We start from the raw sequence: 27,927 nt of genomic DNA, 5'->3' as shown, positions 1-27,927 counted from the left end.
ATGTCTACATGTCAGGGGTATGTATTCATGAAGCATAAAAAACATGTGTTTCCTCCCCATTCAACCATTAAAGTAAAAGGCTGAACATTTCACATAAACGTGCAGTCACTTTATGTGACCTCGCAGAAGATTCTTTTCCTTCTTTTCATTTCTTGATTGCCTAGGAAAGAAATACTTTGGGCCTCCCTCGCACACTTCAAGAGAAGGTTGTTCTTAAAAGCCACTTACATAGTTATTAAAGACTTTGACATTTAAAGGTTTCTGACTATGACCTGTTCTTTGTGCAATGTTAAAACGTGTTTGTACGTCACAATGAGAAGCATTTCAACTTTCAAGTGTGAAAATCAATGAGCACAGAATCAGCTTTTATGGTCTGTTACAAAATATTGAAGCTCAGTGAGACAATACTATAGGCTACATTATATTAATAGTAACGATCAAGGGTGCACCAATCATAATTTTTTGGCCAGTCACTGATCTTTAAAAAGCCTGACCTGTAAATATCGATTTTGGCCGATACCAATTTTTATTTTTTATTTTTTATAACTGAAAGCATATACCTTCAATGTTCCAATCTTATTTTATTAAAAAATCATTGAACAATACCTGTGAAACTTGTAAAATATATATGTTTTAACATAAACAACCAATAAAGTGTCCTGAGTTTAAGGTCTCAGAGCAAAAAGCGACAATGGCTGGCTGTCAGACCTTCCCAGAGGTATCAGTTTCATATGAAAGGATGGGCCGATCCCCGATCCCCCAAAATTAAGGAAATCGGCACCCCTCGATCAGCCGACCAATCCATAGGTGCATGTCTAGTAATGATGGAAAGAAAAGGTGTTTCCATGTATTTAATGACTGATCTTATGTCAATCATTTACTGAGATGGCTTTCAAAATAAAAGCACTGTCAGATTGTGTTGAGTGATTTTTTTGGGGAAAAAGGAAATGCCACAAGTCGAATTCACACAAGCTAAACAACAAAACAAGTCACCTCAAATATAACATCTCTTACCTTCACGAATATTAATCAGTCACAGTCACTCAACTGATGAGTCACTGCTCGTGAGAAAGACTCGAGTACAAAAACTTAATTTTGGAAATAAAGCCTCAAGATCAAGAGATGGAGTGTGTTTCGTCCAAGCGTCTAATAGATTTCCTTTTTTTTTTCTATGGATGAATAAATGTATGAATGTTGTCACACCCACCTCCAGCGTCTCCTCTGCCGTGCAGCCAGGCTGCTGCTGCAGCTTTCCTGTCTTTAAGGCATCGATGTATTCGTCACACTTCTTGTATCCATCATCCAGCAGCTCGTGTTTGGCTTTCAGCAGACCCTGTCCAGGTGTCACGTCTCCGATTCCAATGGAAAAGCCGCGGTTTGCTAAAAGTTGAGAGTGTGGAATGAAACATATTGAGAAAAATCATGTGAGCATCTTTTTTGTGCTAAATGTTGCAGATTGGGAGCAGATTTATTAGTTGACAAATGTCATTTCAGGACACCACAAAAACACTTTTCACCTCCCGTTTTTTTAATCATCCTCACTGACTTCTCAATTAGCACTGCATTGCAAATTCAAAGCTGTCAGTTTGTAACTTTGCTCATTAGAGCTTTCCTCACTTTTCCCATCAACCAAATGACTCTTTAATCAGCACCGTTCTTTCTTACCTTACAGAGTGTGTAGTCTGTGGTCTAGTTAATTATAATATCATGCTCTTTGTTAATTAGTTAACTTAGTATTACATTTTTCCAAAGTTTTGTATCATACAAAAATCCATATACTATCAAAATCCACCAGTAGACATTTGGTTTTTTCTAATCTCAATTAGTTTTTTTTTGTTTCCCTGCAGGTGAAAGAAATATTACTGCTGTTGTCTCTCCTGAGGTCTCTGGGCTTGTTTTAATTTCCCGAAAGGATCAAAACCCTATCACCAAATAATTGGCTTATGTCCTTATGTACCTTGTGATGGATTGTGCAATGTGTTAATATTCAAAAAGAAATAAAAACAGGTTAGGATTAAACCGCAAAGAACACCTACAGAGGAAGACTGGAGCAAGTCTTGCCAGACGAGACATGGCGTTGGCGGCCTCCAGCTGTCCCCAGTCCCTCAGCAGAATGTAGAAGATGTTGTTTTTGGAGCCTGATCCCAAGGTGCCCTTGTCCATGCTGCCGCACATGAGCTCGCTGTTGTGGATCACCACGACTGGGAATGTGACAAGAATTGAAGCCATTAATCAAAGTAATAGAAACCTGACCACAGTGGTCAAACAACAGCGAGGTGCCTTCGTGCTACGACAGGAGGCAGACACACATTCAGCTTTGGTAGAAAACATCTATGAGGCAGATTCTGGTCGGCTGTTTGGCTACACAAATAAATATTTGGGGGATGTATTTGTACTAATGGCATGGGTATCTTACACTTTCATACAAAACTATGTCTACAGGTTTTAGAGCAACACATACTCCCTTTCGTGTAAAAAAGACCACGTTTCTCAGCAAACCACATTCTGTATGTATTAGGGATGGGCAAAGATTTTTTGAATATTCTAATAGTCATCAACACTAAAAACCTCAAACAGTTCATGCAATGATAGTTTTGTCCTCCTGTCTATGGCTTTTTTTCTAAAAGCTGGAGCTGATGCATCAATTAAATAAAAGCAGATCGAGCAGGACAGGAAGTTGTGCACAGAAACCACCTAAAACGCCCAATGACCTTCAAAATAAAACAAACCGTGTCCAGACCGTAGACTGTATAAAGAGTGGACAGTGTGGCCTCACCATTTATCATTGTATGGTTTTTAAGCCAAAATTCCCCGTCACAGGCACAGCCATTGAAGCACTTGTGCAGCCAGAGTTTGTGCAGTAGAGACTGTAAGGGATTCTGGGAGAATCTGAGTGGAGCTGGGCGACAAAAATAAAGTTTTTTTTTCTTTCAAGAGTCTAATCACTTCTTGACTCTACCTCCCAACATATTTTACAATCCCAGAAAAAAAAATACACAGGAACTTCAGCTGTCAATCATCACTAAACGTGGTGTAAAACCTTGTTTTTAACCTCTTATAACTAATGAAAATGAAACTTTTCAGAAAAAAGTGGACTTGAATACAAGGCAGCCAAATGATATCTTCAAATCACCACAACAACCGGACGTGAGAAACATTTCGACGAGGAGTGTTAATTTTTTAAAGTTTGACCACAGCCCTTCTGGAATGACTGGAGAGATGGTTTTTTTTTTACCTATACTGCAACCAGCCACCAGAGGGAACAGCTTTTGTGGAGACCTCACTTCGAGCCAAGCAAAATGATTCAACTTTTTTTTACAGTCTATGGTCCAGACCAGATCATGCTTGACTTGACTAGAACAACAAGTCTACATAATGAAGGAGCTGAAACTGGCGGCAACAGGTTTGAGGTTTTAAAGCGTAACATGAATTAGAAAAAGGTCATTAATGGATTGAGAAGCGTGGGAGCTGCTTTGAGAAAATAAACAAAAATGAGGTGCAGTGCAAACTCTGCAAGGTTAGCTTAGCATATCACAAATCGACACAACTATGAGCAAGCAACGGCTCTATTTCTTTGTCAAAGTATTTGTCTTTGAATAGTTTTCAAATTGTTAGCAGTGAATATTGGATAGTGCTTTTGCTTGAAATGCCCATCCCTAGTATGTATGACAACAGTACAGCTCTGTAGTAGAAGAGTCCAGGGGCTAAACTGGCCTATTAGCAGTCTAAAATTGTCTCCCATTGAAAACATTTAGTGGTTCGTGAAATAAAAAATGTGAACAGTTTAAAAACTGCTGATCAAGTCCCTCTGATCATGAATTGATCCTCACGTCTTGAAAACAGATTAAAAAAGAAATCCCTGTTTGAAGTCAAATAATCCAGTGAAAAATTCCAGTTTAAACTTTCACATTTAGAGTTGGTAACACCGACTCTATTAATACAACAAAGAAGAACAGAGAGACTCCTCCAACTGAGCTCTGAATGCATGATCTGCGTGACTACAGGAGCTGAATGCAGCGGTTCTTTTACATAACTTCTTCAGAAATATAAAAAATGTACGTGCGCATTATCGAGATAGCCTGACATCATATACGGTAAGCCTTTGAGCTTCTTCTGATGCGTATTTGCATACAACAAGCAAACAAACCATTGTACACACACCCTATAGACAATGAAAACATGTTGCAAAGAACACATGCTGGAAAAATCAAACAAAGCCTGACTTTGAATATAAACTAAAGAAGAAAAGCAGTGGCAGATGATCAGGAGGAAAGGAGGAGAAGAACTGCTACAAGGACAGATGTCTTTTGTTTCTTTCTTAGGTGAGCTGTGGTCTAACAATAGTGGGAACGAGCCAGTGAGAACTTGAGAAAATTGTGTATTGGTACTTAACCACGTCAGGGACACTTGTGCATTTCTGTTTTTGCATTTGAGTACAAAAAGACACTCGACCTTAACCACAACAATGGACAAGCTCAGAAATCCAAAGTGGAGTTCATCTCTGTGTATGACAGAAGGTGTGTGGGTGATGATACATTTATTCTCAGGAAAAAAGCAAAAAACTGACCAAAAAGTTGGTTAACAAAGTTGAGTCTTGTTTCTGAGTTTCACTTCTTTTTTTGCCATTTGTCTAAGTACAGGTTTAGCAAGGCAGGGAAATAGAATAGAATAGAATAGAATAGAATAGAATAGAAATAGAATAGAAAATACTTTATTTATCCCCGAGGGGAAATTCAGGAGTCACCGCAGCATTTAAGAAAACAAAAGTAAGAAAGAGTATAGAAAGTGCAAAAATGTCCATAAGAAATTAGATGACGACATCCCGTCCACCACTCGTCCACCACTCTCCAGCCCAGCCAGTCTCCACCTCCACAGGGTCCAGGACTGACCCTCCCCAGCAGTCTGTTCAGTCTCTGTCTCCTGGATCCTGTCTGCTCACAGCAGGCGAAGCTCCTCCGATGTGTCGCGGCGTCCGATGTCTGCTCCGTCAGCCACGTCCGTGAACAGCATGATGCCGCTGGATTAGCACAGCTAGCTCATCCATCCCCCGGGGCTAGGTCCCACGTTCCCATCAACGATGGATGGAAGGACAGGTCCACGTCGTCACCTCCCAGCTCACATCCGAGAACCAGCACGTCGTCCTCACCTCCTCCTCCTCAGCTCGAGGGAAATCATCAAGCCCTACACTAGTTAGCATTTACATGCTACAGGCTGCTAACTGCTAAAGGAGCTTAAGGACTGTACTCTGAGAAACTTTAGCAGCAGCAGCGCTCAGCCAGTGACAGCCTCCTGTCTGGAAAGGGCTCAGACAGACCACAAACTACAAACCAAGGCCCCCTACTCTACTCATGATCTGCACCTGGCAAACAACAATGGTACAATCCTAACACCACGCCCCATGAGTCCATTAAGCCTGATTCATTCAGCAGCCCAAGCAAACTAGCTCCATCACCATCTGGTACGTTTCTGCCACGGTCAGTAGAGAAGGTGATTGGCTGCTGTATCCCATCCCTCCTGGACCTGTACACCTCCAGAACCACGGAGGATTGTGGCTGACCCCTCTTACCTCAGAGACTTACTGTTTGAATCGCTCCTCTGGCAGAGGGCTCAAGTCCACCAGGACCAAAACCTCACGCCACAAAAAAAGTTTCTTCCCATCTGCAGCCGGTCTCATAAACAAGCCTCTCATCTAATCTCATCCTCTCTTAGTGTTTATATACAGTTGTGTCCAAAATAATAGCAGTCCCACTTCAATAGCAAGATAAATCTCTGTTTTTGTTAGATTTTCAACTTCTACACTGCAAGTAAGTTTCTAGAAGGTTTAAGAAAGGTATAGAAAACCAACAGACCCAACAGGCATGACGTGCAAGCTGCTGATTCTGAGAAACTGAATCATTAACTGAAAGGGATGTGTTCAAAAAAATAGCAATGCTGAGTTCAATCAGTGAGGTGCTGCTCATGCTGGCTGTGCATTTGTCCTTGAAAAACAGAATGAAATGGGTCGTTCAAGACATTCTTCAGAGGAAGAGCGTTTTTTGATAAAGAAGATAATAAAAGAGGGGAAAACCTATAAAAGAAAAGAAAATGATAGGCTGTTCAGCTTAAATGATTTCAAATGCTTTAAAGTGGCAGCCAAAACCAGAACGGCAAGGATGGAATAGAAAAACATCTATTCGAATGGATCGGAGAATAACCTAAATGGCAAAGGCTCAGCCGATGATCAGCTCCAGGAGGATCAAAGAAGATCTAAGGTTGCCTGTGAGTACTGTAACAATCAGACGACGCCTGTGTGAAGCCAAGCTTCCAGCAAGAAGCCCACGCAAAGTCCCATTGTTAAAAAAAAGACATGTCCTGAAGCGGTTACAATATGCCAAAGGACACATTGACTGGCCTACCAAGAAATGGCGCAATATTTTGTGGACTGATGAGAGTAAGATTGTTCTCTTTGGGTCGAAGGGTCACAGACAGTTTGTCAGACGACCTGAAAACACTGAATTCAAACCACAGTACACAGTGAAGACAGCGAAGCATGGTGGTGCAAGCATCATGGTATGGGGATGTTTCTCGTACTATGGTGTTGGTCTTATTTATCCCATACCAGGGATCATGGATCAATTTGAGTACATCAGAATACTGGAAGAAGACATGCTGCTGTATGCTGAAGAGGAAATGCCCTGAAATGGTTATTTCAACAAGACAATGACCCCAAACACACCAGCAAGTGAGCAGAATCATGGTTCCAGACAAACAAAATTCAAGTAATGGAGTGGCCAGCACAATCCCTGGATTTCAATCCCATAGAAAACTTGTGGGCTGACACAAAAATGCTGTTCATGAGGCAAAACCAAGAAATGCAGAGCAATTGTGGAACGCAGTACAATTGTCCTGGGCTTCAATACCCGTTGACTGGTGCCAGAAGTTGGTAGACTCCATGCGCCACAGATGTGAAGCTGTTATCAGAAACTGTGGTTATGCAACAAATATTAGTTTATGATTCTCAGGAAAGTTGAATCATCAAGAATTTCTTTATTTATACTTTACATTTTTGAGTTTGTAAATAAAGATGTCAACACTGCTATTTTTTTGTACATTGTATTTCTCGACTTTCTGTAAAATATTATCAAATTCAATCACTTTTTCAATTGTTTTTGCTTTGAAAAAGAATGTGCAGTGTCCCCAATGCATTTGTTTGCATTGAAATAAAATCTATTTGAAGAATTTTGAGGTTTACTCACCTTTCTCAACACACTGCTATTATTATGAACATAACTGTGTGTGTGTGTATATATATATATATGTATATATATATATATATATATATATATATATATATATATATATATATATATATATATATATATATATATATATATATATATATACATATATATATATATATATATATATATATATATATATATATATATATATATATATATATAAACTGTTGGCACAAACAGATCAAGACAGACTCCAGGTAATGTAAAAACCACTTGGCAATAAATCTGATTCTGATAATTCTTCAAAATATTAGATTGAAAAATAAAATCAGTTAGATAAACAAAATAATCCTTATGCAAAGTACTCCTACAGCAGTTTGTGAGGCCTTTAATTTCTTGATAACTAAGCCTTTGTGGAAAAAAAAAACAGAATATAAATGAATAACTATTCAGTTTTGAAATGAATTTCGTCAAACAATTTATAAAATTCATCCTTATTCAATTTAGGCTTTGATTCAAAATGACATTGCATAACATCTTATCTAAGTACTTGATGATTATTTTTAACATCCCCGGTTTAACTGTGCTCCATTCATTCACAAACCACCTGTTTATCTAATCTCTTTTTTGTCTCACTCAAGGCAGTAAACACACACATAAAAACGTTCACTTTGACTGATGCCCCTTCTTCTGAATGTCCAAGAAGAAATGATTGATTTTGATGTTTTGGGCAGCATGTGGTAAAGGGCGGCTGTTGCTGGCATCAGAAAAAAATCTATCAAGTGGTCAAAATAATTTCGAGGGAAAGCCAATAAAATTTCTGGCTGGTCTTTATCATTTCTACGCAGCTGCTGATCTGCAATGTCAAAGGATTAACTGAATGTTGCAGGCATTGACAGGACAGATATAAACAGTCCAAACTTACATGAGTCGTTGTGACACAGGTCCTCTCCCTTCCCACAGTACTGTTTGCCTTTGGTTCGCAGGTTGGCTTTGACTGGACAGTCTTTACTCGGCTTCAGGATGATGCTGAAGATCTGTTTGCCCGTCCACAGAGCCATGGGCTAATGGAGACAGAGCACAGGATTAGCCCAAAGATGGAAGGAGAGTTCTTTGAGAAAGATGCTGAAGCCTGAAGCAACGATCTCCACAAAGCTTCAAATCATACTACAACGATGTCACATATTTGAGCCCACGCACGAAAGTGCTGTTAACTTTCTTGTCTTAGTGTGAGCTAATATCACTGTTAGCAAATATCACAGCCAAGAAGGAAACAACCTGTGGTACGAGAGAAGGGATGGGTACTGAATTAGGTTCTTTGATATGTCTAACCAAATTCCATCTGTAGTACCAAGTATTAATTCACGTAAAATCAAACGGTACCACGTTTCGGTACCTAATTCTTGTGACTGTGTGGAAGTGGAAGAGAAGGTGATTTTCTATGCTGGACATGAACATAGCATTGCAATTATATATGGAGAAATAAGTATGTTATCTTATACAGGAAACATAGAAAGGTAACAATCAAATGATGGCGTGTGTCTGACGAGAAACTTTTTTTAGCTAGTACATTTTTAGCTAATACAAGCTAAATGCTAACATTAGGGTTTGTTTGATAGTAGCTATCATGATGTAAGACAAGTTTCTTTTGGAAATAAGGCTTATCCGGGGTCGGGTCGCGGCGGCAGCAGCCTAAGCAGGGAAGCCCACACTTCCTTCTCCCTAGCTACTTCGTCCAGCTGTTCACGGGGGACCCCGAGACGTTCCTAGGCCAGCCCAGAGATGTGATGTAGTCTCCCCAGCGTGTCCTGGGTCTGCCCTAGGGTCTCCTCCCGGTGGGACGTGCCCTGAACACCTCACCAGGGAGGCGTCCTCCTCAGCTGGCTCCTCTCAACGCTGAGGAGTAGCGGCTCTACTCCAAGCTTCTCCTGGATAGCCGAGCTTCTCACCCTATCTCTAAGGGAGACCCCTGCCACCCTACAGAGGAAGCTCATTTAGGCCGCTTGTACCCGGGATCTTGTTCTTTCGGTCACTACCCAAAGCTCATGACCATAGGTGAGGGTGGGAACGAAGATCGACCAGTAAACAGAGAGCTCTGCCTTCCGGCTCAGCTCCCTCTTCACCACGACAGACCTGTGCAGAGTCCGCATGCACTGCGGACGCCGCACCGATCCGCCTGCTGATCTCTCGCTCCATCCTTCCCTCACTCGTGAACAAGACCCCGAGATACTTAAACTCCTCCACTTGGGGCAGGATCTCATCCCCGACCCGGAGAGGGCACTCCACCCTTTTCCGGCTGAGGACCATGGACTCAGATTTGGAGGTGCTGATTCTCATCCCAGCCGCTTCACACTGGGCTGCGAACCGCTCCAGAGAGAGTTGAAGGTCACGGCTTGATGAAGCCAACAGGACCACATCATCTGCATAAAGTAGTGATCCAATCCTGTGGTCACCAAACCGGACCCACTCGACACCCTGGCTGCGCCTAGAATTTCTGTCCATAAAAGTTATGAACAGAATCGGTGGCAAAGGGCAGCCCTGGCAGAGTCCAACCCTCACTGAAGCAGTGATAATCAACCAGTTTTAATATCTGTTTCACTCCATGGCAACAAGGAAAGAAGTTATAGGACACCAAATTTTCATTTTCCTCTTATGAGCTGTTATTTTGATAGTACAAAAATAAACACTATAAACAAAATGAGATGGTTAACCTTAAATGAACAGTACTGTGAAACTCATAATACTTTGAGAATGAGTTTCCTCCAAAATAATGTAGGGACAGCTACACATCTGAATTCAGAGGAAGTGTGTGTTGGTATTTTACATGCAGACAGTATTCCATCCATTATCATCTCATTTCCCAAGTTTGGACAGTTAATGGAAGACAATCACTGCACGCTGGTGTGAAGCCTGTCAGCAGTCAGTAAGTGGAGGATGATCAGTGACGGGTGAATGAAGCCTCACACAGCTTTCTTTCAGGCTGTGTGAACAGATTTGATGCTCTGAAGCTTCAAACTGAGTGGAAACAGTAAACCTGGTGGAAAACTTCACACAGCCCTCTCAGGGATGGTCTGAAGCACCAGTGGATCTTCTCTGGTATTCATAACTTCAGGCTGATGTTTGAGAGATATAAAGCCAAGATCCATGGAAAACATTCTATTGATACTTTTGTGAAAGTCTGATGATAATACCCATAAATTATGCAGATTTAGACAATTGGCTTCTTTCCTTTGACAGTCTCATTTATCACTTCCCTCAGAACTACAGCGGCTCGTTATACACGTCTTAACTAATCAAGTTTGCACAAGCTAAACGCAGAGGCCTGACTCCTGCATGTTACTCCTGTATGAGTTTCCTTTAACTCTATTCCATGAATTTTAAGATCTGATTTTAAACTTTTGATTTTTGACTTTCAGAACTCACTCTGAACTTGCACTTAGGAACATTTCTGATATCCTCACTTCATAAGCCCTTGGTCATAACCTGAGGTAAAGGCTCAGTCTGCTGGTCCACAATCACAGCTGAGCGCCGAAGGCGAGTGAGTTTCCAGCTTCATTAATCATCATTTCTTCTTTTAAAATCATGTTTTTATTGATGAGGTTTTAAAAAGCGATGTTATCTCAGTGTGCTCTGATTCTCAAAAGACTGCTTTTATTCCTTTTCAGGGAAAATTAAAGGCAGTATCTTCAATATAATAATTCTGATAATTTGATCTTGTATCTTTTGTTATATTTATCAATTATCATTTACCTTCGTTTATCTTTTGTCAGTTTTCATCCTTTTATAGTTCTCTCCCTCTTCACATGTCTACGGAAGCGTTTTGCATTCACTTGAAGAAAAAAAAAAAACTCAGGTTTTTCAGAGTAATTTATTCTTCAATTTGTTTTTTGTGGTAATTAATTTTGTTTTTCTGATTAATAGTTTTTTATTGCTTTGTTTTTTGTTATAATTATTATATTGGTTTGTTTTTTTAATAATTATTTCTAACAAAAAACAAACCAATAAAAAAATATTAATCAGAAAAACAAAATTAATTACCACAAAAAATAACTCATAAAAACAGAAATAATTATAACAAAAAAACAAACTAATAAAAAAATTTTAATCAGAAAAACAAAATTAATTACCACAAAAAATAACTCATAAAAACAGAAATAATTATAACAAAAAACAAACTAATAATTTTTTTTTAATCAGAAAAACAAAATTAATTACCACAAAAAACGAACCGAAGAATAAATACTCTGAAAAACCTGAGTTGTTTTCTTTGTCTTCAAGTGAATGCAATACGCTTCCGTACATTTCTCTCTTTTTATCTAGTTATTTTTCCTGAGTTTTTATACCTTTAATCATGGAGTACAGGGCAGGGGATGAAGCAGGAAACAGGGTGAGAGTGTGATGCAGCAGAGACGCTCCAGATTGGATTTAAACCCAGGCCTGTGACCTACACTACTAGGCTCCCTTATGAATTTTTTCTTTTACTTTTTGTTTTTTGCAAAGACCTTTGCAACCCTAAATTGCAAAGTTTTGTACAAAAAAGTTTGTATTTGTTTTATATGAGGGACTGCGGTTTACTAAAGTAAACAAAGCACCAGAGTTTCAGCCTCGTCTGCTTCTCTCTACCACCAGTACAAAGCTCAAAGGAACCAGGAGACACTGCTGCTCCTCTCCTCCTCCTCACTATCCGCTGTCTGATTTGTCTTTGTACAAGATTAAAACATTCACCATAAATGAACAAAAACACCTAAAGGTGTTGTAGCTGCATGAGAGCAGCAGGCGTGACGGAGAATGGAGCACACACACAAACACACACACACACACACACACACACACACACGGGCAGGATAAAGCACTGCTTAAGGAGAGTTCTGCATGTTTTAACAGCTATTAAAGACGCCTACACCTCAGCATGGAGTGTAACCAAGTGTGGAACAAACCAAGAATAACCTCTTTTTATGTCACTGCCTTCGCTTCCTCTCTGTTTTTGTTGGGTTAAAGGTTTAAAGTAAGATCCTTGTTTATTTATTTATTTATTTACGCACTGTCACTTTTGATGCAATCAAATTTTAAACTGAATAAACTGCTAACATAAATTCCCCTGGTGTTGAAAAGCATCTGAGAACTAAAGATTTAAAGATGCGATGGGGAGGATCTGTTTCAATTAAGCAGCGTTTCCACCAAGCAGTTTGGGTCGGTTCAGTAGGGTTTGGGACGGTTTGGCACAGTTAAGCCTGATCCCGTTTGCGTTTCCACAGCAAACTGTGCCCTCTCGTGGTAGGTGGCGTGCAAGCCGTATGCCGGAAGCCGCAGGTGTTAAACAATAGCATGACGCCGTAGCAGCTTACCCGCTATTAAATCCAACAAAGAAGAAAAACACAACACAGTAAACAAAGAGCATAGATTGAAGACATGCAGCATTCCATCCTCTCTGTGATTAGCATGCAACTCTCTGTTACAAAGAACAATCAAGCTTTATCACAGAGAAGTCTGTGTGCCGCCAGGAGAAATACAGCCGCTGTCAGGGTAAGTGAAGATTCTTTTGACCAATCAACAGTCTGCAGTGTTGTAGCTCCACCTCCCGAGAGCGGATCGGTTCAGTCTGGCACCCATATGGAAAGGTCCCAAAAAAGTTGGCCCGCTTGTCTCGTTTTTTTCGGGATCCATCCCGGGATTAGTCAGTGGAAACGCGCCGTGCCAACACGAACCGCGAACCGGTCTGCTTGGTGGAAACGCGGCTTTTGAAAGCCGCGGCTTTCAAAACCTGTCTCCTCAGTGACTTTCACCCAGCCTGCTCCTTTTTTTTCCCGGTCTCTGTAGAGTAAACACGTCGTATCGTATAATTTTGGATGATGACAAACCCCACAGATTGTTTTCTCCTCCATCTCCCAGCGTGGTTGGGGTCGGAGCAGGTGCCCCAAACGCCCCAAACACGCCGTGCCAATTACCCCAAACGCGCCATCCAGGGCAAATCAGCGTCTAAACGCGTCTTTGCATTGACTTTGTACCTAATCTCGCCGCAAATTCGCATTTGGTGTTGCCGTACCATAAGGCGTGTCCATAATGTGTAACGTTAGTGAATCCTGGTTATGTCCTGTCAGTCATCTACCAATCAGAGCTAATGTAACCTCACTCTTCATTTTATTGATAGACTCTCAAGTTTGAACAGACCACTGCAGAATAACTGCTGACTGTGGGTTGGTATGAACATAACCTCAAACAGTTCAGCTTCTGTGTTATAGCCTTTAACTAGTGTTTCAACCTTTAGCTTGTGCACTATCACTCTCCTGTTTATCTTTCTTCTGCTCTTCTGTCCTTTTTCTGTCTGACAGTTAGGCTCCAGTGTCCACCATCACTACAAGATTAATCACAGAAATCTTTTTCAGCAGAGAAAACACAGATCTCTCTTTTCACTATTAAGCTTTGTCAGCTGCCGTGCTGTTGTCATAGAGACGTGCTGTTAATAAATTCAGTCCTGCTTGACCCAATCTGGAAGCTAAGAAGTAGCAATTTAAAATAACCTGTAACTAGCAATATTGGTGCTGATAATCTCATTTTGAAGTGTGGATTACGATGAGGCAAATATCTAGAAGGGAGACTTTTTCAAGATCACTTAGAAACTCCTCACAGCCTCTTTGAACAAACTCACCTTCATGATAGCCGGACGTGGCAGAGAGATTTTGACTTTTTCGTCTTTTCCTACCAGGATGGAGGCTACGATCTGACAGGCTTTTGATCTGTCAAAGAAGGTGTCCTTCAAAGTCAAGAGGTAGGCTCCTAGAGAGGAAACAGTGGATTTACAACACTGCAAAGGAACCTCAGAAATACTAAGAAATACAGTTTTTCCTCTGATCAATGAGAAATAACTCTTTTCCTGTAACCCAGAGCACCAGGAGCTCTACATTGTGCAAAAACAGTAATTTACAGCCACCCATCAAAGCACTGACCTGTCAGAAAGTCCTGAATAGCAGCAATCAGAGGTTCCCCGTTTCTCGGAGTGACAAGATTAGCCTTTGTCTAGAAGAAAAAAGAGACAATTTGTGTCTAAGTGCGGACAATTTTGAAGAAAGAAATCCCAGCCACCTTTTTCACCAAGGAAACATCAGTATGACAGCTGTGAGTATTGTTCTGTAGTGACAATACACACCCCCATCAGGACAAGGGCCTCAGCTTTGGCCTCTTCAGTCTGAGGTAGATGGAGGTTCATTTCATCGCCGTCAAAGTCAGCGTTGTACGGGGTGCACACACACTCGTTGAAGCGGAAAGTCCTGTGTGGTTTGACTCTGGCCTGTGGATTAGAGGAATCAAACGTTAAAACGTTAAGTCAACAGAATAAAATCAAAGAGAAAACACTGAAGCTTGTTTCATGGACTCGAGTTGTTTGGTTTTCTGGGGCAGACTGTGGTAAAAAAAAAAAAAAAAAAAAAAAAAGGAGCACTTTAAGTTTGTTCCATTACATCATAATCTATACGATCTATTTTATTGCACAACTGCAGAGCATATAGAAGCAGATGAGTTGTTTAAGTGCAGAATACAAGCGTGGAGCCGGCACATCAAAGTTCCCCCTGCGGACACAAAGAGTGAGGCTCAAACTACTGTAGATCTGCAGAGCCAAACAGAAATATATTTCAGACTCCCTGGGTCCAATTCTCTTCCCTGAGAATTCAAAGCATGTCCACACAGCTGAGAGCGCAGCCGAGCCAGGCTGGCAGAAAACACACGCTCACGTGGCTGCAGACACACTTTCGTTCCAGCTTTGGGTGATCTCCCTGCACTGACTCTCCAGCTGTCTGCTATCTCTGTATCCAATGATGAGGTAATGTCTTGCATAGAGATGTCCCAATCCTGGTCACAAGTATTTGATTGGAAAAGATTTAGGCATTTTCTATTTGATTGGTGATCAGCATTTGAGCAAAAATTGCTGCAGAATGCTAACACGTTAGCACAACCAGGCGCTCTGAATTCATCCAAAATAGATAAGCAATTAAAATAACAGAAGGTGACATTTGGTTAGCTTTATTACAGACAACAATAACATCTGCTTTACAGCATCCTACCATAAGTCTCCAGGGACGTACGTTTCAAAAAGGTGCAAGAAACAAACACGAGACAGTCTGTTAGTTTAGGATTAGTAAGTCGGTGGCTTAAATGTCAGCAGTGTGGAAATAAATCAGACTAGAACATGAGACTGGTGTGGACATCAGAGGAGCCCTCACCCAACATACCCCTCTGAGCATCAACAGTGCTGCAGTGGAGACAGTGAGCAGCACCAAGTTCCTGAGAGTATACACCACCGAGTACCTCTCCTGGACCAGCAACACCTCATCACTGGTAGGGATGGGTCCTGACTGAGTTAGGTACTTTTATAGGTACTGGCTGAATTCCATCTGTACTACCGAGTACTGGTTCATGTAAAATCAATTCACGTAAAAACCAGAGAGGGCATCCTGACCAGTTGCATCATGGCTGCGTCAGTGGGGCAGTTGGATACTGCGCGATCGGAAGGTTGCAGGGTCAAGCCCAGCTCTGGGCGACACATGTGTCCACTTAACCCCAAGTTGCTCCCACTGCTTCGTCAGTGGTGTGTAAATGGGTATGAAAGGGCATGAATGTGTTAGATATACTGATGGATACCTAACATAAAAACTCTGTACCATCAGTGAGTGAATGTGAGCGCAAATAGGTGTGAATGGGTAAATGTGACCTGCAGTGTAAAGCAGCTTTGAGTAGTCCAAGACTAGGAAGGGAAGAGGAACCTCTCCTGCAGGACATTTACAGCACCCACCTCACCCACAAAGCCCTCTCTAAAGCAGGGAGTGCCACCCACCCTCCCTCACACAGCCTCTTCAATTTGCTTCCATCAGGGAGGAGACTGTGGAGTCTGTGGACCAGGACCAGCCAGTTTAAGAACACTTTCACCCACTGGACTTTCAGGAAGCTGAACTCTTTGCCTGCTCTGCCCCCTGCACACTCAACCTCTGGACTCTGACCTCCTTAGGTTGGCATTGGCTACTTAACACAGCATTGAGGTTACCATTTTCACACAACTCCACACTGTCGTCTTCGAAATCATTCAGCTTTCTTCCTCCTTTGAAATTTTTACTTTGATTTAAACCTTTTATTCCATACTCTTATTTTTTATACTGATGTTAACTATTTATACTAAATGTTTACCGTAGCACTGTGTGCCCTGAGTATCATAATTTCTCCTCTGTATGAGTCACGCATATTGCAGAACTGACAATAAAGCTACCTTGACCTTGGCATTGAAAACAGTCCAACAGCAGCGTGTGAATACATTTATGCACAACGATATTTTCAAGAGGTGTTCAGAATGTCCTAAATGTCACTAACAGAAGAAAGGCTGCCCCGCTGTTTCTGGGCTTTAAAAGCACAGAAAAACATCAACACAGCACGACAGAGTGTCCAAAAAGCTCTGAGAAGAAGGTCGGGACACAGGTTAATGACATCTGCATCATCCATGCTATGTCCTGCTGTTCAGACACTTGGTTTCCCATCATGCCTCACTAGAGCTGTGCATAGGCCTGTCACGATAACAAATTTTGCTAGACAATAATTTTTCCAAATATTATTGCTAATAAACAATATTATTGTCAATATTATTTTGATTTTTTTTCCATTTTTTCATTGATGTAATTATGATAAATGGGATAATAAAGTGAGTACACCATATCAAAAGCAAGAAACTTTACTTTCTTAAGAGTATTTAACTGTAATTAAAAGGTCAGGATCTTTTAAATCAAATAAATTAAACAAAAAAATATATAATAAACTTAACAAACAAGAAAGAGAAAAAAATACAATGAAAATGAAATGGACTCTCTTTTAGAAAAAATACATGTCAATGAAAATAATTAATACTAATCAAAAACAATAAAACATAGACCCTGTCTCTAAAGAAAAAACAAAACTCCAACAAAAGAAAACAACAATAAAAACTATAGCCTAAATAAAAGGGAGTTTATACAGTTCCTGAATTGTTTGTAATATGTACTTTTTCCCAGTCAATCCGTACTGTCTGTCAAACATTTTGAACATTTCTGGCTTTCAACCGTATTGAAGGGCTGCATTTCTTTGGCAATGTAGCTGTCTTTGAGCGCCCACCATTTGGCGCTTTTATTTCTATTTACTTGGCAGACCAAAAGCCTCAGTAAGCCTCAGTAAGGACAAGGCTCCGCTGCACCTCCCCTCTTCTTCTTCGTCGCCACTATTTTCAAACAAATGCGATATATCAGCTCGTTGGTGTTCTTGAACTCACACTTTGCTCATTCTAATAAAAAACAAAATGTTCCCACACTGGGACTGTGGCAGGCGGCTTAAGAACCGTATCTTTCGTGCCATCACTCATATTAGCGTGTGTTTCCTCCTTACCCCTCAGGACGCTCGCTTCAGCTCTCTCCGTGTGTACACGCGAGCAGCCCCGTAGCAAAAGATACCAAAGATCGCATTTTTGACAGATACTCACTCCCCTATAAATCTACAAAATCCTCTACAGAACCTATGCACCTATGAAAACAAACATGCATGCACGTGTCAGTTTATCGAGGCTGGCAAACTCACCGAGGACGTTTTCATTTATAGTTCGGTTAATTGATTTATTGATTATCGTGACAGGCCTAGCTGTGCAGCACAGTCTGTGAGAACATGTGAGGAGATTTAAAGGTGACATGATGAGTTTGACAACAGAGGTTTGTCCCGTGTTTCTGCTGAGCCTCGCAGCACACTGGAGTGATTCCTTTCTTTCCAGTTTGGGATGATTGACGTAAATAACATTCCATTTAAAAGGTAAAAACATGAGACAGTCTCATTTGTGTCTGACATTAACTTTTGTAGTCTCGTGGGATCTCGGCAGAGGTACTTTCAGGGCAGCTTTGGATTTAAGCTCAAGACACATTTAAGCTAATATCTTTTTACTATTCATTATTCTTAAACCAAAAAATAAGCTTCTTCTTCACCTCTTTGTCAAAGTTTATCTGCAATCCCCAGAATCGATCGAGAGACAGTGCCCGCAGATATTAAATATTCTTGTCTTGCAAAAACTTCTCACCCTTCTTCTCTGGAGTGAGTACAGCCTCCTCACTGTTTGCGTCATCTTCAGAAAACTGATTCCATTTAGAGATTTCTTTACACTTAAAACACCTCTTTGATAATTTTATATGAGACCATATGTTCTTCCTCTATAATGGAGCACTTATCAAGAAACACATGTACTGGCACATTCTGTAAAACCACTTCACTTAAATTAAATCATTAAAATTACTTGAAAAAGTTCTGTTATCTGAAGTTATCTGAAGGTTACAGCTTTGCTTTGGTTTGTGCAGTTTTCTTTCGTGCTTGAATATTTCTATCTCAGATGAAAAGGGGAAAAGGAACTCTTTCTTAGAGAATCTGACCTGTTGGGGTCTGATTACATGAAATGATTACGTTTCTCCATGTGAAGCTAACTGAGGAAGACTTTAAGAACTTTTATTCACTTAGCTCTGATAAAACTTCACTATTGTTACCCCTTCAAGGTAGAAAGTTGAAACTGAATAAAAAACAAACATTAGTCACAAAGCTTATTCTTTCTGATGACGCTCAGTAAAGATCAAAGGTGAATTTCTACCAGAAGGATTCTTAAAGACAATAGGAAAAAAATTAAAAACAGCTTACAATGTGGGCCATGATGCTGAGTTTGTGCAGTGAAGGCTGTCGATTGAAGAGGACAATGTCTCCATCAATGAGGTGCCTTTCCACCACGTCGCCGAATCTCAGCTCCTGAGCCATTTTTTCACGGTTTCCATATTTCAAAAACCTGAAAGAGAAAAGGTGGACGAGGTTATTTTGACACACATCACATCAAAGCAGAAAGTTTGAACTAAATCATCCAGGGTCACCTTTTTATCTGCGTGTGTCTGGTTTGAATAAAATTTGCTCCAGGGTGAACTTCGGGGCCGTTTCGCACCAGTTTCCTCATTAACTCCAGGTTGGCTTTGTTTACCTTTCAAACAACATTAGAGACAAAGAGTTCAGCCTCTGAAAAAGAAGCTGCTGCACATTTTAATGCCACCGTGCAGCAAGCGTTACCTTCTCTGGATAGGTCAGGATCTTAGCCACATGCACGGGGACGGCCACCTCATCGATCCTCAAGTTGGGGTCCGGAGAAATGACGGTCCTTCCAGAGAAGTCGACTCTTTTTCCTGAGAGGTTTCCTCTGAATCGGCCTGAAAGAAACAGAAACACAGAACTCAGTCAGCGCTTCTAACAAGCTTTGTTTCCTGCACAGAGATAATCAAGCTGAGTGCATAATTACTGCCTGCCAAGGGCTTTATTAAGGTGAAAAGTGTCCAATGAGGATAATTTCTTGGTGTCACTGCTCGAACATGACATTTCAACGCCTACACCAAATGTACCTTCTCCATATGCAGAGTGTGGGTTCAAGTGTTTCTAAGGAATTAGACCTGCTGTCACTTAACATGTTATATTTTTCTAACCTGAGAGCTGTGCAAAAATATTAATGTAGCAATAAACTTCACATTTCCTGATCCCTCTCACTGATGCATTGTTTCTAGATTATTTAACAGGAGTTACGACCTAAAGATTCTCAATAATCACTCCTGCAGTTTCACACATTCACGTGGGTGAAGGCTTAATTTCAGGAAGAGTTCAGGTTTACTTCCCCTTCCTTAAAGAGGGGGCTGTGCTTTCTTGTTAATGTTTATACTGTCCCTCTGGTTCCCCTGTTGTAGTTTTACATGATTTACAGCTAAGAAAAAAACTCTAGTTTTATTCAAACTGGTGTTTTTTTTAACAAAGAAAAAAAAAAAAACCCCACACCTTCAACATGTTTACAAATTTGCTGTTTATCTAGAATCCACATAAGGCTGGCTGCCGACTGAAAACAACATACACACCAAGCCAAAAAAAAACAAAGTTGTAAATAGGGCTGAACAATTAATTGAAATTTAACGGATATTGCAATGTAATAGAATGCAATTTTCAAATTGCATATTTATTAAAAAGGGCACTCCACATGTTGACATATTTCAGTGGTTGAGCCAGAGATTTGGTCATATTTACATTTCTGCTCTTTATTTTGTGTGGGATTCATAGAGTAGAGGATTCATATTTATTTTTCAGATTATTGTTCATATCAGGCCTCTTGTTCCGTTGTGCTTGCTCCTTTCTTTGATTTTATTTAAGGAACTTAATGATGATGTTATTATGTGTCTTCAAGTTAAATCAATCAGTCAATATTCTGCTGTGATTGTAGTGGTTAAATAAAGATGTGTTATACATATCAATTCATGCTTCAGTTCATGTCATTTCATTATAACATGAGGGCCTGGCTTACAGGAAAGACTTGTTTATATGTTGATAGTATCCTTTGTTGTGTTGGCTATACTACAGATCATTTTTTTGCTTGTGTGAATAATGCCTCCCCCCCCCAAAAAAAAAAAAAAAAAAAATCGCACACTAAATTGCAATCGCAATATTGACCCAACAAAATTGCAATTAGATTATTTTCCTTCTTTTATTATTATTATTATTTTCCATTCAGCCCTACTTCCAAAGTCCAAAAAACAGACTTTTACAGCGCTAAAAAAAAGTTTACAGCCTGGTTCAGAAAAGAGCTTGGATCTGAAACACTGGTTACATCAGTGTTACCCAACCCTGGTCCTGGAGGACCCCTGCCCTGCATGTTTTAGATGTTACCCCACTCCAGCACACCTGATTCAAATGATCAGCTCATCATCAAGCTTTGCTGGAACCTGATAACGAGCCATAAATGAGCTTGTTCAAATGGGTTACACTATCGACACACACTGTACGGTGGGGGGGGGGGGGGTTAACCTCAGTGGTTCAGAAAACATTAAGATCAGAGTTCGTTCAATCAGAGACACAGCTCAGCTCACATACTTACATACATACAGGCACTGTGAGAAAAGAAGCTTAAAGCCTGCGTAAAAATCCAATGTGACCCCGACAACAATTAGTTAGTGTCATTACTCTGCATCAGGAACAGACGGGTGACATAGCAGAGAGACTATGTTCAATTTTCACATGTCTATTATAAACACAAAAAAAATACAAAAGCAAGAGAGGAGGACCCAGTCAGCACAAGGACCAAACTATATAGACAGAAACCACCAGGACCAGAAATAAGAAGGAAGTAGAGAAGGTGAAAGTGGTAAGAGAGATAGAAACATAAATAAAAAAGAACATAAGAAAGTGAAAGGAGATAAAAGAAAAATGATTAAGAATAAATAAATGAACAAAATAATAATAACAGTAATGATGATGAATAAATAAAAGATGAACTGTTCTTATTGGCTCTGGAGAGGCCACAGATTGACCCAGAATCTACAAAGCTGTGCATTAAGGCCTGTGATGGGGCCTCTGCTGGTTTACGGGTTTAAGACCTTTTTTTTATAGAATGGACCATTTTAAGAAAATAACAGACATATTCAGGGATTTCTATATATTCTTTTTTTGTGTCATGTATCCTAACCGCTCATTTACTAGGGTATCATGAAGGGCGGAAGAAAAAATGGTTACGTGATAAATTGGGATTCTTTGTTTGAGGATATCAAAATCAGGATTCTTTGGCTTCAAAAAAGTTTTCTGGAATTCAAATTCTTCATTTCAGTCTTTGTTTATAAACTGGATTGGAAAAAAGTTAACACTTTTGTCCAGCAGAAGATGAAATGTTTCTCTCTGACTTACGTGATGTGCATTGATGGGAAAATATGGCTCCTGGTATAGTCTGTAGAGATCATCGTTTTACTTTTTCACATGGTCTTGTGTTAAAAAAGCATGCGTTTTTTTTAATGATTAATTATGTAGCTATGTGAATCTAACACCATACCTTGCTTCCCCTTCAGCCTCTGCACAAAGCCTCTGGTCCACTTCTTCGGCGCCATGTTGAGAGGAATGCCGGAGAGCTCACTGTTGATGTAGAGAGCGCACTGCAGCTGGAGGAAGTCCCAGTCCTCCATGATCATCTGGGTCTTTGCTCCTGTCATACGATGCTGGATAAGAAAGAGTGGATTAAAGCAGGCTGTGTGCATCAAAACAAGGCATCAGAGAAATAATCTAAGCTAAAGTCATCAGATAAAAGCTGAGTCATGGCGCTTTAGGGAGAAGAACTTTGGTCCCAGTGTTTTTTCTCTTTCCCTGAAATATTAAAAACTCTTTTCTCAAACAAACCAAAACTTTAAGCAGAACACTAAATCATCCATGGTCTCCTTCTCTTACGATGACATAACACAAGCCATTATTTATGATTGAGATCAATTTTCTGTTCAACTTTTCTCTCAGAAAACCGAAGTCTTTAGTCTTTAAGCGCTCTGCAGACACCCCCTGCTGAAAAAGTGATGTATGAGGGATCAAAGACACAAAAGCAAGTGTCAGACACAAACCTTTTTGATGACATCATTGAGAAAGATTATCTCGGTGAGCTTCATGGTCAGGTCGTCCTCGTTGGTGCCAGACTTCAGGTCGCTGACCACTGAGGGGCGGATGCAGAGAGGGGGCACCAGGAGGCGGGTGAGGATGAGGTCAGCAGGTTTCCCAGCCTCGGGGTTCATCAGCAGCAGGGGGACGTCTTCCTGGGGGATCCTCTTGAAAAGGTTGAGCACCACGAGCGGGTTCAGATTCTCCTGAGGAGGGGAAACAGAATGAGGTATGAATGAGAATTCAAGATTTATTTGTTGGCTGAAAAATAAGTCTGGCAAGTTTCAAGAAGCTGAGGAAAGAAAAAAACTTCAGCATCAACTTTGACTGTGAGGACACGGTTTGTGAAGACTGTAGATATAAAAACAAGTCAGGGAAAGTTATGCCTGTTGGGAGCCAAACAAAGCCAGGACAGAATCATCCATGTCTTATTTCTCTTCCTTTGTGAAACAGGGGAGCACAGGGAGGCAGAGCAAATGGACAAACCCCGCGGGGTTCACTTCCTGCCAAAACCTGCTCCCATCCTGGCTCTGCCAACAAACACCACTCTCTGTTTTTCTTTTTCCTTTTTTCTTTCTTAAACGTGGGTATGATCGGCAGAGAAAGCCAACACTGGGAACTTGGGAAATAAAAAAACAGTGAAATTTATTTCAAAGATGCACGAAATAAAATCAAGTGAAAAAGAAATCAGAGGATCTGAATTTTGAGTGTGTGACTGTGAGTACGCCACACAAAATATTCAGTTCCTGTGAGTCTGGTGCTGATAATGTGGAGTTTATATTCATACAATAGCTTTGTGTAACTCACAGTGAGTTTTTGCAAGGTTGAGTGAAGTGCTGAAGATGTCCGGATCATTGTTTTTCTCACTCACTCTCCTTTGCATGAATCAGGGCACAGAAGGCTGCTGCCGGTTGGAGAGCCTAACTTAAACATAAAACTGCCTTAATGCAACAAACTTTAATGTTAAAGACAGGCAGCATCGTTTTGTCTGTTTTAGTGTGTTTTCTCTGCTTCAACATGATTTCTCTATCAGAGTTTGAGAAAACAGCAACTGTCAATCATCCTCCCTCTCATCAGCTGACACTTCTGTGAGCTAAAGCTAATGTACTCACGCTAAACTGTTAGCCCCCCTTGTTTGTTTCAAGGTGTTCAGCTCAGTTCAGCGGATCTGAACAGGAGGTATGACTTCACTGTTTGTTTTCAGACTGATCCACTGAGAGCTGTCAGCTGCTTTATAAACACCGCACTGGGAGTCTTTATGAGGGGAGCAGAAATCAGCTGGCACTCCTGGGTGCTGCTCCCAGGAGGAGATCGCAACAAGATTGCAACAAGTTATCAAAAACATAAACGCAACATATTAAAACAGTTGCTGTAATTTTGTGAACAAATAAATGAGTATGAGTGATCGGTGAAGTTGTGTGCACGTCATTTGCTCAGAAAAAGTATAAAATCATTAGAACAGGCTTTCTGCTGTTTAGAGCAGGCGGTTTCCTGATTTATTGCAAACTTCAGCGGACACAGGCAGCACTTTTGGGTTATAAGCGGCCCGTCACAGAGGGATTGTGCAGGGCTGTCAACACTCAGACTCAAGCGATATGCGAACTTAATTGCAGGCAAGATGTGATTCCTGGACTTCTTTGCAGGATGGATAACAACTTGGAGAAGTCGTCAGCTCGGCTCGGCTGTGATGGGCCACTGAATAGGGTCATTTGGCACACCGAGTTGACTTTAAGGCCCCGTTGACACGGCAACGTTTCATCTGAAAACGCGAAAACGCGGTGAAAAAATCTGCGTTTACACGGAAACGCTGATGGATTGAAAACGCTGTAGTAAGCATCCTTGGCCTATAAGTGCTGCCATAACTGTCTTGTCCAGAAGCCGCTTCTAGGAGATCTCCGCCAAAGTAGAGTTGAGCCGGTCATCTGGTGTTTGGGAATACTACGTTAAAAAGTGGAGCAACAGATGCTCATTTTGTTGAAAGACAGTCAGCAGATTCAGCAGATTGAGAAACACAAGCACAACACGGTAGTTCGCGATGATCGTAACAACGGTATTGTTGTCCTGTTGTATGCGCATGCGCAAGTGTGTGTGACGTCAGCGTTTCCACTGAAAATGTTGACATCTATCCATCTGTTTACACGGCAACGGTGTCAGGAGCGTTTCAGAAAAATCCCACTCTGGAGGCTGTTTTTGTCAGCTGAAACGCCGTTTCCGTGTAAACGCGACGCTGTAACGCAACAAAACTTTTGCGTTTCACCCTAAAAACTGTGTAGTGTAAACGGCCCCTTAGGCCGGAAAATCTTCAGTGTGTCTGCCTGACCAAAACAATCTTTATCTCTCTTTCAGCTCCTCCGTGTCAGCCTTGATAGGCTGATAAGCACCCTACTCTCCTGGATAGTATGCACACAGATGCTCTACCCCAGGGGTGGGCAATTAATTTTTACCAGGGGCCAAATGAGGAACCTGAATTGTGTCAGAGGGCCACCAACTTTCTTCCATCGTAAAATGCTCTGAAATTAATATTTTGAATAGTCGGAACTGATAATCAGAAGAATAAAGCACTCTGTAAATGTTTATATTAGGTTATGTAAAAATGTGGTGTATAGGTCAAGTAGAAATAAAAACAGTTATTGAATCCTAAAATGAAAGAGAAAATGTCTTAAGTTTTCGTCGTTGTCAATATCTGTCATACATGAACTCACTTTTACCGATCGAGAGTGCTGGCAGACTGCCAACACTCCTGAATATGGAGGGAATCTCCCATTTTTTCAACCCTTTCTCCCGCTGTTCTCCTGGCTTGTTATTTCTCCTGATAGTCCCCAAAATTTAAATATGCTTCTGTGAGCTCTAATACTTTACTAAGTCAAATCAAGTCCCGTGCTTGGGCGTTATATCGAAAACTCAGAAACCATCCACCCCCTCTCTTAGTTGGTTTGATCCAGAGACGCTGCAGGAGACCTCAGAGACAGAGACAGATAACGATGCAGAACTTGTTGATGAAGAGTTTATCAGAGCCTTAGCTGTTTCCTTTCTTTTTTGTAGAACTTTGACATGACATGTCGTGAGTTAAACTAACGTAGCTCTGCTCTAACGCAGCATCCTCTCCAATCAGGAAAGAGCAGCGTGAATTTTATAGTGAGAAGGCTGACTCTAAAATAGTGAAACGCGCATCGTTGTACTGAAGAGAGTGCCGTCGCGTACATGCGCTGCGCGTGTACGTGACAGCACTCTCTTCAGAACAGCAGAGTTCAGGTGGAGGAGACTGACTGAGCCAGTGAAAGAGAGGAATAATTCAATCCAAAATGTCTTGTTCAGTGCCTGTGATAGATGGAGTTTTAAGACATATGCACCCGCACGAGTTTTATGTTTATGTTTATGATTGGCCTCACGCGGGCCGGACAGGGACGTACAAAGGGCCGGATGTGGCCCGCGGGCCGTAGTTTGCCCAGGTCTGCTCTACCCCCTCCCATCCTGCACCTTCCTCCTGTGAACTTGTCTCTGGATCAGAACTCTTCAGGGTCGTATCAACGGCAATAGCCGTGGCCATCAGACGGCACAAACATTGTTGAGTCTGAGCGGGAATGTAGTCCATGGGCTTACAAATTCACACACATGAAGTCACATGGCACACACACAACCTTGGGCTCAATGCCAAGGAAGGCATTGTTACAGTTGCAGCTGCAGAGAGTTGATGAGCTCATGCCCGAGTAAGGCTGTGTGTGCCCCTCCGTGGCTGAGCAGTGACATTTGTGCAAGTCTTTGAGTTTTTGTTTGTTGTTATCATGTGCTTATATGCTGAGGTGTTTTTTTCTTGATCTGAAACTACGCCCCCTGTTGGGAATAGTCTGGAATTGACCTATTTTTTCCCCTCTCTTTTCCCAATGTTGTTATTTCATATCTATTACAAAGGGGCGCTGGGTAGCTGGCTGCTCCTTGGTTCATCCCATTTCTGTGTTCCCCCATGTTTGTTTTCTAATGTGTCTTGAAAGGGATGTAACTGAAATGAAATTTCCCCTTGAGGATCAATAAAGTATTCTGATTCTGAAGAAACAGTTTTTTCATCTTCACTCAGTTTACTTTTAGACACTTTTAGTGTTTTATAACTGACCTCCATTAGAGATGCTGCAATTACCAAACCTAACCATTTAACAAACATCAAAACTGGCATTTTAAATTATACACTGTGATATTTTGAATTGCAAAACTAAGTATTCAATTTAAGATTTGATGTTTTATTTATGATACGGATGACAATGCGTCAATTTCATGGTTATTTAATACATTTAGCCAATTCAGAGTTCTTAGTTTTGAATTCTCTGAAAGTTTTTTTTCTTTTACTGACACTAGTTTAAAAATGTCAGGCATTTAGTTAAAAGTGTATAAGCCAACATTTTCTAGGAGAGTTTCTCGTCATCGTTTGTACACAGTCTGAGGAGGTCCAACATTCGTTCACAGAGTGAGAACAAATTCAGGGAAGAAACATTGATGAATCACAGATTGTGAGCCCTGAATCATATTTCATAACGTATTTTGAGTTGACTATTTTGTTACACCCCTTCGTATTACAAACACAAACTCATGGCTGATCCCCTGAAGACTCACACATCACAGCATGGAGACTCTAAAAGACACAGTTCAAAGCTCACCTGAGCTCTGGTCAGCAGCGGCTCCATCACTTTGTTGTGTTCGATAGCCGTATCAAAGGACTGCATGAACTCGGACACAAAGGCATCCACCACCTTCTTTGTCGTCTTATACTTCTCATGGATGATCTTCAGCAGCCCGCACTTCTTCACTGGACCTAGGAGTAACACAGACACATGACTCTGCTTTTCCTCTTCTCTGAATGTCACATAACGCCTGGCGCAAAAAGAGCCAGTGTTTGAGAGTTAATATCAGACTTTTTTTTTTATCTGGCTTTACCGTTGAAGGCCGAACAGTTCAGACAGGTTGTCCTTTTGCGGCATTTATCAGAGATTTTCTTCTTCAGCCCGCGCTTCTGGAGATAGGCCAGGTTGGGTCGCTTCAAGTAATCCATGAACTGTAGTTTCTCCTCCTTGGATAACATGATGCTGGAGCACGTCTTACAAATCATCTGGAGGAATTTAAAGATGCATGTTTGTTATAATGTGACTTAAGTAAAGATGATTATTTTTTCAGAAGATTAAAAAAAAAAAACACACAACCACAAAACAATCAAAGGCATTTCTTTCCAACTGTTCCCATGCTGACACTCTGGTGACATCTAAAGGAC

At 40.9% G+C, this 27,927-nt stretch overlaps 1 protein-coding gene across 2 annotated transcripts in view; it reads right to left on the bottom strand.

Moving 5' to 3' along the window:
- The window catches only part of polr3a (polymerase (RNA) III (DNA directed) polypeptide A), a 307,538-nt gene that overhangs the window by 47,944 nt on the left and 231,667 nt on the right, over positions 1-27,927 (bottom strand). For both annotated transcript variants that reach the window (XM_074662697.1, XM_074662698.1), the window contains 13 exons: positions 27,597-27,768; positions 27,320-27,474; positions 22,640-22,879; positions 22,087-22,249; positions 19,305-19,441; positions 19,115-19,218; positions 18,891-19,032; positions 14,365-14,505; positions 14,165-14,234; positions 13,867-13,994; positions 8,146-8,284; positions 2,037-2,201; positions 1,208-1,380 (listed from right to left, as the gene is read on the bottom strand). In XM_074662697.1, coding sequence (XP_074518798.1) covers positions 1,208-1,380; positions 2,037-2,201; positions 8,146-8,284; positions 13,867-13,994; positions 14,165-14,234; positions 14,365-14,505; positions 18,891-19,032; positions 19,115-19,218; positions 19,305-19,441; positions 22,087-22,249; positions 22,640-22,879; positions 27,320-27,474; positions 27,597-27,768 — 1,929 coding nt within the window. The remainder of the gene's footprint in view (positions 1-1,207; positions 1,381-2,036; positions 2,202-8,145; positions 8,285-13,866; positions 13,995-14,164; positions 14,235-14,364; positions 14,506-18,890; positions 19,033-19,114; positions 19,219-19,304; positions 19,442-22,086; positions 22,250-22,639; positions 22,880-27,319; positions 27,475-27,596; positions 27,769-27,927) is intronic.

Source organism: Halichoeres trimaculatus, unplaced genomic scaffold, assembly GCF_033239565.1.
Source record: "Halichoeres trimaculatus isolate MK-OKI-2021-1 unplaced genomic scaffold, fHalTri1.1 fHalTri1_scaffold_23, whole genome shotgun sequence".
Taxonomy (NCBI): Eukaryota; Metazoa; Chordata; class Actinopteri; order Labriformes; family Labridae; genus Halichoeres; species Halichoeres trimaculatus.
The sequence above is the reverse complement of the archived record's forward strand: the minus strand, read 5'-3'. Positions and strand labels throughout refer to the sequence as shown.